This window comes from Taeniopygia guttata, chromosome 4A, assembly GCF_048771995.1.
Source record: "Taeniopygia guttata chromosome 4A, bTaeGut7.mat, whole genome shotgun sequence".
Lineage (NCBI taxonomy): Eukaryota > Metazoa > Chordata > Aves > Passeriformes > Estrildidae > Taeniopygia > Taeniopygia guttata.
The window spans coordinates 313,686-327,650 of NC_133029.1; the positions used below are offsets into that span (position 1 = coordinate 313,686).

Here is a 13,965-nt window from a genome sequence, read left to right on the forward strand (position 1 = left end):
ACTGATTCTCCGGCCAGGGGAATATAAGTCCTTTAAAAGGGTTCGACTCTTTCACCCCGTGGCAAGCACATCGTTCACAGGCGGGTGGATCGTATCGCGGGGGCCGTCGCTGCCCCCAGCGCCCGGGGTGTGCTCCCGCGTCCCGCAGAGCGGGGCCTGGGGTATTCCACAGCGAAAATACACAGGGGAGGGAGTCAGACCCGCGAGGGGACGTCTGGGTGGGGATGTCGGCAGCAAGAATAGAGCTGGCTGTCCCCGAAGCCCCCGGACACAGGCAGGGCATGAACCACCCCGGTGCCAAGCCGGACCCGGGCAGAGGCGGACACCGGGGCAGAAGCCTTCGCCCCACTCCGCACCGCTGTGATTCACCCGCCTTGGCCCCAAAGCTTCGAGCGGGTTTTGCCGGTGAAAGCGGCTCCTATTGCAGGGCTGTTTAACCGAGGGAAGCGAGCGAGGGCTGAGCCCGGTTCCCCCCGGGAGCCACGGCCGCCCAGCTCCCGCTGACCCACGGTGCCCGGGCTGGAGGGGCCGCCGGAGCGATGCCCTCGTTGAGGTGAAACGAGCGAGGCAGGGGCGAAAGGAGGAGCGGGTCAGACCCACAGCTATGCGGGGGCACCGCCTGTCCCCAGGAGGAAAAGAACACAGGAGAAAAAAGGGATGAGCAGAGCACCCAAGGGGACCGTCGGGGATGTGTTCTGGGCCGGAAAGAGAAGGGGAGCTTGGTCCTCTCCCCGACACCTTGGGGAAAACCCTGGGCCGTTGGGGGCGAGTCTCTGGGCGATGCGGCCGGAGAGAGGATGGCGAAAGATGAGTAGCGGAAAATCGTCGTTTTAATTGTTTAAAATACTTTAAATCGTTCAACACCTTGTTCCAACACATCATCGGGGCTGGCGAAATCGTGTCCCCGTCTTAATGGAATGCCGGCTGCGGGAGACACCCACGGTGCCCGCTACCGGTGTGTCCGCCGATGAGCGTGACCCGACCCCCGGTCTCGGGCCCACCTGCGGCCCCTCAGAGCCCGGCTCCGCCCGAGCACCGAGCGGCTCCGCCCGAGCACCGAGCGGTTCCGCTCGGGGCAGTCCCGGCCGGCGGCGTGTCCCCGCCCGGGGCCGCAGGGAGCGGTGACTCCCGTGCCGACCCTGCAGCTCCGGGCAGCGGCTGCGCCCAGCGCTGAGGGAGAAGGGCTGGAAGCGAGAGGAAGCCCCACGTTCTCTCCTGGGACTCCCGGCAACGAGAAGAGCGCTGAAGCCCGGCACAGCCCGGCTGTCCCCGCAGCCGCCTGGGACCTGCTGCAGGCTGAGCAGGGTACCCAGGATGGGCTTGAATACGCTTCCCCGGAGCTCGGCATCTTCCCGGGGCTGACCCCAGCAGCTAGAGACCGCTGTTTAGAGCCCCCAGGGGTGCCGGTTCGAAAGGGGCGGTTTGTCCCCGGGAAGGGGCTTTGTTGCCAGTGTTCACACCTGCTGTGAGGCCCCGGGGAGACACGGGACCCGGACACGGCGGCAGCGGGGTTGGTACCGGGACAGAGCCCCACGTCTGCCTGCCCCGTGTCCTCCCGGGCAGGGCTCGGGGGGCCCGTCCGTGCGCGGGCAGGGGCGGGGGCAGCGCCCGCAGCCGCGGGGGTCTCGGCGGCCGTCGGGGCCGGCCCCGGCCGCTCCGCAGCGCCGCCCCGCGCCCGGCCCCGCCGCAGCGCTCCGCCCGTGGGGCCGGCGGGCTGAGGAACGGGGGCGAGGGCTCCTCCCGGGACAGCCCCTCCTCATTCTTCCTCTGGCTTTATCCCCAGAGGCTCCTCAGATAATCTCTAAACGTCAAACCCCAACTCAGCACGGCCAGGGTCACCCATCGGGGCCTCTCTGTCTCACCGGTGCTCGCCACTGGGCGGGGAGGGTCTGCCCAGCCTCGCCCGGCTCGCGGAGAAAGGCCCAGGGCAGGAGAGGGCCGCGTACTCCGGGCGCGGGCTCGGGAACAGCCGGGGCGAAAAGGCAGCGGCCTCGGCACGCTGGGGAAGGAGCGGCTCTGCCCCGGTGTCTGATGCCGGCCCGGCGACGCCCGAGGCCGGGATGCCTCCCCGGAGCCCTGGGCTAGCGGTTGCCCCTCAGGGCTCAGTCACGCAGAAAGACTGCCTAAAGTCTGTGTCCCCCGCAACAGCGGGACAATAGAGCCACCCTTCGGGTCACAGGTCACCTCCTCGCTGATTGAGATATTCGCCGCTTTCCCCCACCCTCTCTGCTTCTCGGAGGCGCGGGGGGGTTCTCAAGGGGGCGGTCGGAGGGCACGGATGCTCTCGGCCGGGCTGGGGTGCCGAGGCCCCGGCTTGCCCGCTGTCCGCTCGCGGGTCTGCACTGTTCCTCCTCCTGATGGCTTAGCGAGGGATGGGGGAGATGAGGAGTGGGTGTTTCCTCCTTGCAGAGTGTGGCCCTTCATGGGCTGACTCCGGTGTGTGGGCACCCCAAGGTGCAGGGAGCCGCCTCAGCTTCCCGCAGGGCTGCGACACCCGCTGTTCCCTGCTCCTAGGTCTGCCTCGGCCCCATTTGGGCGACAGGACACAATTTATTCTGCAGCACTTGAACCCGTCCTCGTGGTTTTCCCACTCGCTTCCGAGCCCGATGCATATTTCCCACGCAGCTGAACGGTGATCTTCATTTTAGGGGGGAAACTTCTCCCCATCACCACAAAACGAGCAACAAGCTCTGGTGCCCGGGCGAGGTTGCCAGCGTCGGTGTCGGCCCGGCTCCCCGGGATGCAGGGGAGCCCGCTGGCACCTACGTTTCCTCGCCACTCCAGTCTTTCTGCCTGCCTCCGCCTGGCCTTTGATATTCCTCGCCCCCTCCCCTTGCCGAAGTTCAGACCTGTTTACTCCAGCCCGGATCTCTGAAGTTCAAATGTACATGTGCTTCCCCCTCCGCTGAGTGACAGCTACAATGGAAATGTCTCGTTCGCTCCTGGTTTGCATATAATTACACCGGAGATGCAATATGTTTATGGCAGGAGAAAAACTACTTGTCTTTACGCTTGTTAAGGATATTCATTTAACCGCGATACAGCGCGGTTTAAAAGCTCTTTAGGGTGGATGGAATATTCCCCTCGCCGCCGGCTCTCAGCTCAGCGCGAGGGGACTTTTGTTGCTGTTATCCCGGGTTTGTTCTGCCTTTTCCTCGCATCCTCGGTGTAAGGCACGAGGGAAATCCACGGAGCCTCCGATCTGGCGCTCCTGGAGCCGTTGCTGAAACTTCACCTGCCCCTGCCATAAATGTACCATAAAGCGTGGGCACCCGCTGGGGACCGCGTTTTCCTCCTGCGCTGGAGGGCCGAGACCTCGCGGTCTCTTCCTGGAGAGGCTCTCCGGACCGCACCGGGGTGCTGGGACGGGGCAGCGTTCAGCCCCGGGATCCCCGGGAAGCCCGGCAGGGAGGTCCCGGCGGGCTCTGGGCACGGAGGGACCCCCAACCCTTCCCAGGGCATTCAAATTTTTGCAGCTCTTAAGTTCCAAAAACACTTAAAAGGAAAACAAAACAAAACAGAACAACAAAAAACAAAACAAAACAAAAAAAACAAAACACCAAAAAAACAAAAAACAAAAAGGTGGGAGAACTGCACAATATTTGTTCTTGTCGTAAAGCAGGGGGTCTTTCTCTGCCTTCCCCTCACGTTGCGAGCACGGAGGGAAAAGGGAACCTGGAGACTACTTTTACGGTTGTTATTGTTTGCACGTTTGCAATTGAGATAGATTTTAAATGGAAGAGATGAGAGGTACCACGACTTCTGGAAAATGAATTGAGTTTGGCCAGAAATACCGCTGAATAAAAATGGAAATTACTGAAGTGATAAAATAAAGTACAATATATATATTTTTGTATACATATATATATATACACACACACATATATTCCGAAAGCTCAGCAAGGGAAAAACGATCATAGGCTACACAGACAATGCCTTAAAAAAGAAAAAAAACCAACAAAAAAAACCCCACCTCGTTTTATACAATTTTTGCTCCCCGAACTGGCAAATTCCAGTCAGGATGCGACGGAGTGTAAATAGTGACAGAACGCCAGTGCGGATGCTGCCGGGTGCACACACCCAGGCAAAGTTGGTAGAGTAGAAGTGGGAAACGTATAAAAAGAGATTTATAGGTTAATTGATGTAGCCCGGTCCGCAATACACAACTACTAGGCAGGCTGTGGCCAGCAAACCGTCCCGAAACGGGGATTCCTCGTCCAAAGCTACGATCATTTCGTTTTTCTCCCTAATCCCAACCCCTCGGGATATTTTTCTCGAAGCCTAGCGGTCGCGCCATTGCCGACGAGAGATTTTTTTTTAGGCGAAAAACAACTTAAATTTAATTTTTTAAAAATCTTCTGCCTCTGTGGAGCCACACTCGCTCTTTCTCTCCACGCCAGAGGGTTTCCCAGCCCACACCCGCGCCTCCCTTCCCACGCCCCCCGGTCGGGGCAGCCGCAGCCCCGCGTGGTGTGAGCACCTGGGCGGGCAGCGCCGCTCCGCCACCGGCCCGGCCCGGCCCGGCCCGGCGCGTCCCACCCACGGGGGACACAATGCCGCACGTGAGGCCTCCGCACAAACAGGGGTCACTCGCCCTCGGTCGCTCCAGGTCGGCGACATCAGAGGCGCTGCCCTCCCCGACGCTCAGCTGACGGGAATAATTGAATTTCCACCCCCTTTCCCCCGGCCTTTTTTTTTTTTTTCCCTTTTTTTTTTTTCTTTCTTTCCTTTTTTTTCTTTTATTATTTTTTTTTTTTAATTTTTATTGCGGGTTGGTTGTTGTCGAGAAAACCCTACACGTGCGGGAGGTAATTATAATTAATGACCCCGGCGCAGCCCTCCGGAGACAGGCAGGTAGAGCCTCAGCGGAGCAGCAAGGCGGCTGCGGGCCTCGCCCCGCCGCCGCCGGGGGCCGATGTGACCGGCTACCCCTGGCCCTGTCTCGGCTTCCCGGAGCCCGGGCTCCCGGTCGAGCCGCGGCGAGGGCTGCGATCCCGCCGGCTCTCCCGCCGCCCGCGAACAGCCGCGGCTGGAGCGGGGAGAGCACGAAGGCGGCCCCGACCGCCCCGGTGGGTGCCCCGGTGGGTGCCCCGGTGGGTGCCCCGGTGGGTCCCCGCGCTCCCTCCTCCTGCTCTGTAGCCATCGTGCACCAACGGCAGCGGCGGACTCACCTTCCAACTTTGGGACTGTTCTTGGCGGCTGTGGCCTGGGAAATTTGAGTGTTTGACGGGCACTGGTGCTATCTCTCGGGGAGATTTTATATTGGTGGCTTTTTTTTTCTCCCCTTTCTTCTTTTTTTTTTTTTTCCTCTCTCACTTTTTTTTTTTTAATTTTTCTTTTACTCGCCCCCTGCAATCCTTAAAATAAAGAAGACGAAGCCTTTCCCGGGGCTGATTGGGGGGAAGAATGTGAAAGGGCCGCGGTAATAAAGCGCTGCTTGAAGCGGGCTCTCAATGCGTCTCTGAACTTGATCAGATTTTACGTTTCCTGCAGAGAGCCGGTGGCAAGCCTGAGACCTGCCCAATAACCAGACTTGGGGGCTCAGCAAACCTCAGGATATAACAATTACAGCCATCTTTCTTTCTGCCTTTTATTTTCACTCTTGCTCCCTATAGTTCTTTGCAAATGCTTTCCAGAACAGAAAATGAGTGGATTTATAGCGCTGTCTGCAACTGATAATTATTCCAAGGCAGAACATTTCCCTTGCAAAATAAAATTTAAAAAAATAAAATAATAAAAAACAAAGAAAGGGGGTAAAAAGAGAGAAAGGAAGAAGGAAAAAATGAGAGAGAAAGTGAGAAAGAAATAAGGAAAAAATGAGAGAGAAAGAGAGAAAGAAAGAGAAAGAATGAACGAGAGTAGGAAGAAAGCGGCTCGGAGCCGCCGTGGCGGGCGCTGCTCGGCCGCCCCCCGCGGGGTGGGGGACGGGGCAGAGGAAAGGGGCCGGGCTCGGCCGGCGGGGTGACCCCGGCCCGGGCACGCTGCGCACCGAGGCGGAGGGGCAGGATCGGGCGGCTCTGCTCTCGGGTTTAATCAGTAAGGGTAAAAATGAATAGAAAACTGAAACAGATATATAAAGTATATATGATTGTATATAAATGTATGTATGTATACAGAAATAAACTGTAAACAGCCTCGGCTTTAGCTTTCTTTCTGTTTTTTTTTTTTTTTTTTATTATTAAATTTTATTTTTGAACCAACGCGGGGGCTTTGCAGCGGCTTTACGCCGCCCCGCCGCACCGCCCAGGGCGAGCATCCCGCGCGGCGTGGGGCGGCGCTGGCAGGGCACGGGCGGCGGGACGCGGCGGGACCGGACCGGAACACGGCGGGACCGGACCGGGACACGGCGGGACACGGCGGGACCGGACCGGGACACGGCGGGCCGGGCCGGGACACGGCGGGACACGGCGGGACACGGCGGGCCGGGCCGGGACACGGCGGGACACGGCGGGACACGGCGGGCCGGGCCGGGACACGGCGGGACACGGCCGTGACAGGGCGGCAGACGGCAGGACACGGCGGCACAGGGCGGGCCGAGCCGGGCCGGGCCGGGCCAGGCGCGGGCTCCGCGGCGCTCCCGCCGCCCGGGCCCCCCCCCACCCCGCTCTACCTGCGGGGCGCGCGCGCCCAATCAGCGGCCGCGGCGGCGCGGGGCGCGTGCCAATCAAGCGCGGCGCCGCCAATGGGGCGGCGGGCGGCGGGTCAGGTGACGGGCGGCGCGCGGCCCCCATTGGCGCGGCGCGGCCCGGGCCGGGGTTGGTTTATGTGCGAGGCGCGCTCGGCCGCCCCGGCAGAGCCCCGACGGCGCCGAGCGGGAGCGCGGCCGCCCCGCGCCTCCTGCCCTGCTGCGCCGCCCGGCCCGACCGGCGCGGCGCGGGGGGCGGGTGGCTGCTTTGGCTTTTGGGGTTTTAGTTTTGGGGGTTTTATCTTCTTTTTTTTTTTTTTTTTTTTTTGGTTTGGTTTTGTTTTGTTTTTGTGTCAGTCGGGGGTGCTCGCCTCGCTGCCCGCCCGCGGCCGGGGCCGCGCCTGCCCGCAGCGGGGGGCGGAGTGGGGGTGCGTTTTGGGGTGGTTTTGTACTTTTTTGGGGGCGGGCGGAAGGAGGGGGGGCGGGCAGGCTGCCGCCGCGCCGACGGCCCTGCGCCCATGACGATGCTGCTGGACGGAGGGCCGCAGTTCCCGGCGCTGGGGGTGGGCGGCTTCGCAGCGCCCCGCCACCACGAGATGCCGGGCCGCGACGCCGCCGGCGGTGGCATGGGGCTGGGCCCCTTCGGGGACTCTTCGCACGCCGCCGCCTTCAAGCTGAACGCGGCCCCGCACGACCTCGCCGCCGGGCAGAGCTCGGCGTTCACGCCGCAGGCGCCGGGCTACGCCAGCGCCCTGGGCCACCACCACCATCACCACCACCACGCCGGCCAGGTGCCCTCCTACGGCGGGGCCGCCGCCTTCAACTCCACCCGCGACTTTCTGTTCCGCAACCGCAGCTCCGGCATCGCGGACGCCGCCTCCGGCACGGCGCAGCACGGGCTCTTCGGCGGCTCCCCCGGCGGCTTGCACGGCCCCGGCGGCATCCCGGACACCCCGGGCTACCTGCTCTTCCCGGGGCTGCACGAGCAGAGCCCGAGCCACACGTCCCCCAACGGGCACGTGGACAACGGGCAGATGCACCTGGGGCTGCGCGGGGACCTCTTCGGGCGGCCGGATCCCTACCGGGCCGTCTCCAGCCCCCGCACGGACCCTTACGCCGGCGCCCAGTTCCACAACTACAACCACATGAATATGAATATGGGCATGAACGTGGCGGCCCACCACCACCACCACCACGGCCCCGGCGCTTTCTTTCGGTACATGCGCCAGCCCATCAAGCAAGAATTGTCCTGCAAGTGGCTCGACGAGAGCCAGCTCAGCCGGCCCAAGAAGAGCTGCGACAGGACTTTCAGCACCATGCACGAGCTGGTGACCCACGTCACCATGGAGCACGTCGGGGGGCCGGAGCAGAACAACCACATCTGCTACTGGGACGAGTGTCCGCGGGAAGGCAAGTCCTTCAAGGCGAAATACAAACTGGTGAACCACATTCGGGTGCACACGGGGGAAAAGCCCTTCCCGTGTCCCTTCCCGGGCTGCGGCAAGATCTTTGCCCGCTCCGAGAACCTCAAGATTCACAAGCGGACGCACACAGGTAAGGCCCGTGTCCGTGTGTTCCCCCGCCCGGGACGGGGGGCTCCGGGGCTGCGGGGACGGGCCGGGCCGGCAGCGGCCGGCGTGTGAGCTGCGCGGCGCTGCCTCCGCTCTCGGCCTCCGGAGCGGAGGGAACCATAGAAATGCAAATGAAACCTCGTTTTCGGTGACTTCCGCTCCTTTTTTATTCTTATTTTTAGGCCTGATTGGCGTCTCTTCTAATTAAATCGGCGATACTTTTGTCAAAGTATTTTTATTTGCAGCCCCGACTTTCCTTCAGCCCTCCTGCATGGGTGGAGGGAAGAGAGGGGGAAGGCTGGAAGCAAACGTACTTTGGCTTGTATCCTCGAGTAGGTCTTGTAAAGCTGTCCGAACCGCTGAATTTATCTCGGGTCTTCTCCTTTCCCAAGCTCGCCCAGCCGCCTTCCCTGCTGGAGCCCAGCGTGGGCCTGGCGGGAGGTGAGTTAAAAGTCATAAAGGCTGATCCAAATTTATCCGACACGTAACAAATCTTGCTGTCCATCTTCCCCTTCATTTGTTGTGGTGCTTGTGCATCCCTAAGGTGGGGCGAGCAGGGCAGATGCTGTCCTTGGAGGAGGCGGGTGGGGATGGAGAGAGGAACGGCCCTCCTTCACCCTCTCTAAATTTCACAGGTGAGAAGCCTTTCAAGTGCGAGTTTGAGGGCTGCGACAGGCGCTTCGCCAACAGCAGTGACAGGAAGAAACACATGCACGTCCACACCTCCGACAAGCCCTACATCTGCAAGGTGTGCGACAAATCCTACACCCACCCCAGCTCACTTAGGAAACACATGAAGGTAAATCACGCCGGTGCTCCAGCCCTTTCCTCCCTGAGCAGTGATGCTCAGTCGCTGGTGTGCTCAGGGCTCATTCCCCCAGAGCAGAGCTGAGCTCCTTGTTTCCAGCACGGCCCGAGCCGTCCCCGCTGTCTAGGCTGTGGCTGGAGCACAGCCCGGGGAAATGGCGCAGTTTCTTTTCCGCTGGTGCAGGCGCTGCCCGGTTTGCGGAGCGGGGCTAAGTGCGGGCAGGCTGTGCAAGTGCAGCCCGGCCTGTGGCTGCAGCCCCTCGTGCTGGGATGCCGCAGCCCCCGGCCAGGACGCTGCAGCAGTGTCCGGGGGCCGCGGCCGGCGTCTGTCGCCGGTGCTCGGTGGCCGGCCGGGCGTGAGCTGCCCGCTGGCCGGGCAGGGCCCAGCCGCTGCTCCATGTGTCCATCCTGCATGGAGGAGCAGCCCCGCGGGGTGCCGGAGGCCCCGAGCTCGCTCCCATCTCTGCCTCTTGGTTTTAGGTGCACGAATCCCAGGGGTCGGACTCTTCCCCTGCAGCCAGTTCGGGGTACGAGTCCTCCACCCCGCCTGCGGTGGGCTCCGCCGGCAGTAAGGACTCCACTAAAACGCCGCCGGCCGCCCTGCAGAGTAACCCCGGCCATAACCCTGGACTGCCCCCCAATTTTAATGAGTGGTATGTGTGAAGGCAGCTGCTGCCCGGCCACAGACTGGACCAAATGCGTAGGGAACGAGGCAAAAAAAGGACAAACCAAGCCAACTGCAGCTCGCTCCCACGGAAATGGAGTTTCCACACCGACGACCACATAGGGCTACACCTACTTAACTGCCAGGATGTGGAGGGGGGTCTTTTATTATTATATTATAATTATTACTATTTTTTTGCAAGCCCAGACGCTGGACTAGCCATGTCCTTTTCTCAGGATTAGATTTCTTTTTTTTTTTTTTTTTTTTTGTAATTTTTTTCAGTCTCAGTCATTTCTTTGGTTTCACTCCCCGTCCCTTGCCTGGGTTTCTCTTCTTCCAATTCCCAACTTATTTTATTTTTCTTAATTTTTTTTTTCTTTCTTTCGGTGGGATGTTGACATGAGGATGAAAATTCTCCTTCGCCTTAGTGGTGATTGTTTAAACTTTCAGTCTTAAACCGTGCCAAAGTCCTGTTATGTCTTGAACTTTCCTTTCTATCTCTCCTGCTGCTTCTTTCTCTGCTCTTCTCTTTCTCTCTCCAAGCATTACACATGAATGTATTCTCGTCTGATGGGGTCGGTCAGTATTTTTCAGGATGAGGATGTGGTGTTTATTCTGCCCAGATTGTGACGTTTAGTATAACAGTTGCCTTTTTGTAATAACTTTTTTTTGTAAATACATACCCATGATGCCATATTTATCGTTCGTAATTTAATTATTGATACAAAGTGCCGGGAACTGAACAATATTTATGGGGGAGAAAAAATTGTTTTCTAACAAGAAAATACAAACAAAAAAAATCCAACTCTGTACAGCTTTTGGTTATAACTGCCTTAGCATTAAAAGTTTATTGTTTTGGAAAGAGCCGTTTTTGACCTCCTCCGGGGCTCGGGGAGCCGCGGGTCCCGTCGCGGGCCCGGATGGCGCTGCCAGCGAGGCCGGGCCGTTGTTTTGGAGCCGGCGATGCCGGGGGAAGCGCCCTGCACCACGCCGCTCTCTGCTGCCCCTTTGTCCCAGCCCTGCACCGCCCGGCGGCTTCCCGAGCGGGCCGAGGTCGGGGCACGGCGCCGGCGAGCTGGAGCAGCCACGGGGGCAGCGGGGCGGTCCCGACGGTGAGTGCCCGGTGAGTACCGGTGAGTACCGGGCAGCGCAGGCTGTGGGGCCGCGCACCCGTGCCGGACCGGCCCGCCGACAGCGAGCTGCTTGCCGCGGGGTCCCGGGGCGACCTCGCGGCGGGCAGGACTGTCTCCGTTATCGCCTGGTTTGTTTTGTTCTGTTTTTATTTCTGACTAGGATGCGGAAAAACCTTCCCGTCTTCAGGAGAGAAGAGGCATCGAGATCGAACATCTCCCCCGAGAAACGTCTCAGCGTCGCACAGGAGCCCCAAGCAACTAGAGCGACGGTGGAGACGGCTCCTCCCGGCGGGGCTCCCGTTGGCCGGAGGGCGGCGGCTGTCCGGCAGGCTGGCCGGGATGCGGCGGGAGCGCCGACGGCCGGTGCCCGGCGGGGCGCGGCCAGCCCGGCCGCTCGGCTCCGCAGCCTCCTCCGGCAGTGGGGGCTTGCCGCGGGCTGAGCCCAGGCGAGGCAGGGACCGCACTGCGGCCCCGCTCCTTTGCTGACCGGCGGAGACCGCAGACCGGCCCGTCTTGAACTTGACTGGGGGCACAGCGGAAGGACGAGGGGTGGCCCATCCCCTCCTGCTGCCGCACGGGCCGCTCGGGCGAGCAGCCCGCGCAACCTTGCATGCTTTGAAATTTATTTTACATTTGAACAAATTTACCCTCTCCTTCCCCCAAAGGTAGGGGAAAAAAAAAAAAGAAGAACGGTTTCTTGGGCAGAAAAGGACAGGAGAAAGGTGGCTTGCAGCCTCTTCAGCTGCACAGCTAAAACAAACAACAAAAAAAACAAACAAACTAAAAAAGAAACCCAAAACCCCAAAAAAGTCCCCCGAGCTCCCCACTGGCCCCTTAAAATAGTTCCCTTCGAGGTGTCCCGGCTAGACGTGGATGTGTGCTTCTCTTTTTCTGTGAAGTCTTTCTCTGGCTGGCCGCGGAGCGCTGCCGGCGCGGCTCCGGCGGCCGGAGCGGGACCGCCCCGCACCGCGGCGGGCCAGGAGCGGCTCCTCGCCTCGGACACACACCTGGGTCGTGTCTGCGTTGCTCCGGACCGCGCCAGGCTCGGAAAAGGTGCCGGTAGGCTCGGTTTCGTTACTGCTTTGCTCGGAGCCGGGGAGGCGCGGGCGCGCAGGGCTCCGCGGGAGCGCCTCGGGACGGGTCCCGCTGCTGTGGGGCCGAAACGCCGTCCCGGGGTGGGGCCTGTACTGTGGAGGGGCTGCCCGGCTTGGGGAGCCGTGGCCAGAGATGTAGCGTCTCCCATCCTGGCGCAGCGGCCCCGCTGGAGGATCGGTGCAGGGCTGTTTGTGGCCCACAGCGTCTCTGGCTGGTCCCAGGGGCTTTGCGCCTTGCTGGCAAAGCTGCACTCCTGCCTGACCCCGCAGGTGCTTCCTTCAACTGGCAGCACTGCCCTGCCGTTTTTATAGCCAGGACTTAAAACCAGCATCCTGGCTCATTGCCTTCCCTGGTGTTACATCCAGTCCCCCCCGCTTGGACCTCCCCATTAAGACAGGGCTTGCAGCCAGTTTGCAGAAGAGTGGAGCAAACTGTGGCCTGCACCCCACTGAGGTTCCGGGTCCTCCAGGCTGGTCTGCAGCCCTCCAAAAATGGGGCATGGGTTGGGCAGGTGCAGCTCTATGTGTGTGTCTGGTATGAGGTGAAGCAATGGATTCGGGGTGGGTATAGAAAGAGCTGGGGACCTGCTTGGCTCTGAGACGCCTGCAAAGCGCAGGGTTCAGCACCCTGAGGTGGGGCAGGAGGACCAAGCCTCCTGATGATGGGCTGGTGTTCTGGTGGCTGCTGGTGCCAGCGCCGCTGCCCTGCCAGCTGCTGCTGCTCAGACTGGGGAGTGACACCAGAGAAGGCCTGTCTCACCCTGCAGCCTGGTCCTCAGCCTTCATGGACAAATAAGAAGTTTTTTTGTAAAAAGAGGTAAAAAGTCCCTGTTCCTTACCCTCACCAGTTGCAAGGAGATACAGAGAGTTCTGGAATGGGAAAGATCCTCTCTCCTGGATGTCTTAGGCTGCTTTTGTGAGTTGGGGAGAGACAGTTTATGATTTTCAAAGCTGACCTGTGCTCACAGCTTGGACAAAAACGTTACAGAGCTGATGAGGGCAGGACAGTACTGACAGGGCAGGTGTCCTGTTAGCTCAGCTTCTAGTTTGTCATGAAAATGGGACTTGTGTCACACCCCAGAAGAATCCCAGGACTGTTCACAAACGGGATATATTCTGCTGGCCTCTCCCAGACTAGCAGCTCTCTTGAAATTGCTGTGCATGCTTGTGTGAGTGGGATTAGGTGGATTTGTCCCCAGATAAACACAACTCTGGGTGGTTTTCTTAAAGGGGTAATGTTGATACATTGTGCTATAAGGAATCTAAGCAGGGGCAGGCGATGAACTGGAGCCATTCCATCCCTACCATGCTTTATGAGCCATGAACATTTTGATTCCTTTGGTGTGATTGTTTTTGCATATCTGTCTCTGTGTCTGGTGTAATCCTCTGAAAAAAAATATTGTTTTCAAGCATTGTGCCTGCTATTAGCATGTAGTGGTTGCACACTGTGTGAAGGCAGAGTCCCGAAGGCATTTTGATCAGGTTGTGTTCAAGTGTCTTGGCTTTTCGGCATCAGAAATTAAGTTTCTATAACAAATCTGTTTGCTGTAAAGCTCCAAAGCAGTGGAGAGGTTGTAGTATTGTGTGTTTGCATTTTATTTTTTAATATAATGTTCTGAGATTAAAAGCATCTATCCTAACACCAGCTTTTTAAACTGAGTGTAACTTTGACAATTGTTTGCTAAACCATCCCTGTTATTTATGCTTGTTACTGTGATCAGCTGTAAGGAAAATATTTCTGCAGAGATGCACTCCTCATTTGAAGAGGTGAAACTCCAGAGAAAGCCTGTATTCTTTGAGAAATCTAATTTTATAATGGAGCATGCAGAAGGAAAAAGTTTGTATTGTAGTGACTAATCTGTACATCCCCTGAACTAAGATATTTAGTTAACCTTTCTATGCTGTTTGTATGGGATAAAAATATAATCCATCTTGCTAATGCCTGCTCACCTGAACATAACTGTAGGCAGTAAAAATGCTTTTGTAAGAGCTTACAGTGGTGAGTGAGAATGGCAAAGCAACGACCTGCCCTGCAGACCTGATAGGAGATGGTTTAGGATGGCTTTACCGA

The 13,965-nt window shown here is 59.1% G+C and overlaps 1 protein-coding gene across 1 annotated transcript; it reads left to right on the forward strand.

Moving 5' to 3' along the window:
• Positions 1–6,932: 6,932 nt before the first annotated feature.
• Positions 6,933–10,012, forward strand: ZIC3 (Zic family member 3). The gene is made up of 3 exons (XM_030272369.4): positions 6,933–8,179; positions 8,832–8,995; positions 9,484–10,012. Exons 1-3 carry the CDS (start codon positions 7,144–7,146, stop codon positions 9,664–9,666), a joined length of 1,383 nt encoding a protein of 460 aa, XP_030128229.1. The 5' UTR covers positions 6,933–7,143; the 3' UTR covers positions 9,667–10,012.
• The last annotated feature ends 3,953 nt before the right edge of the window (positions 10,013–13,965 follow it).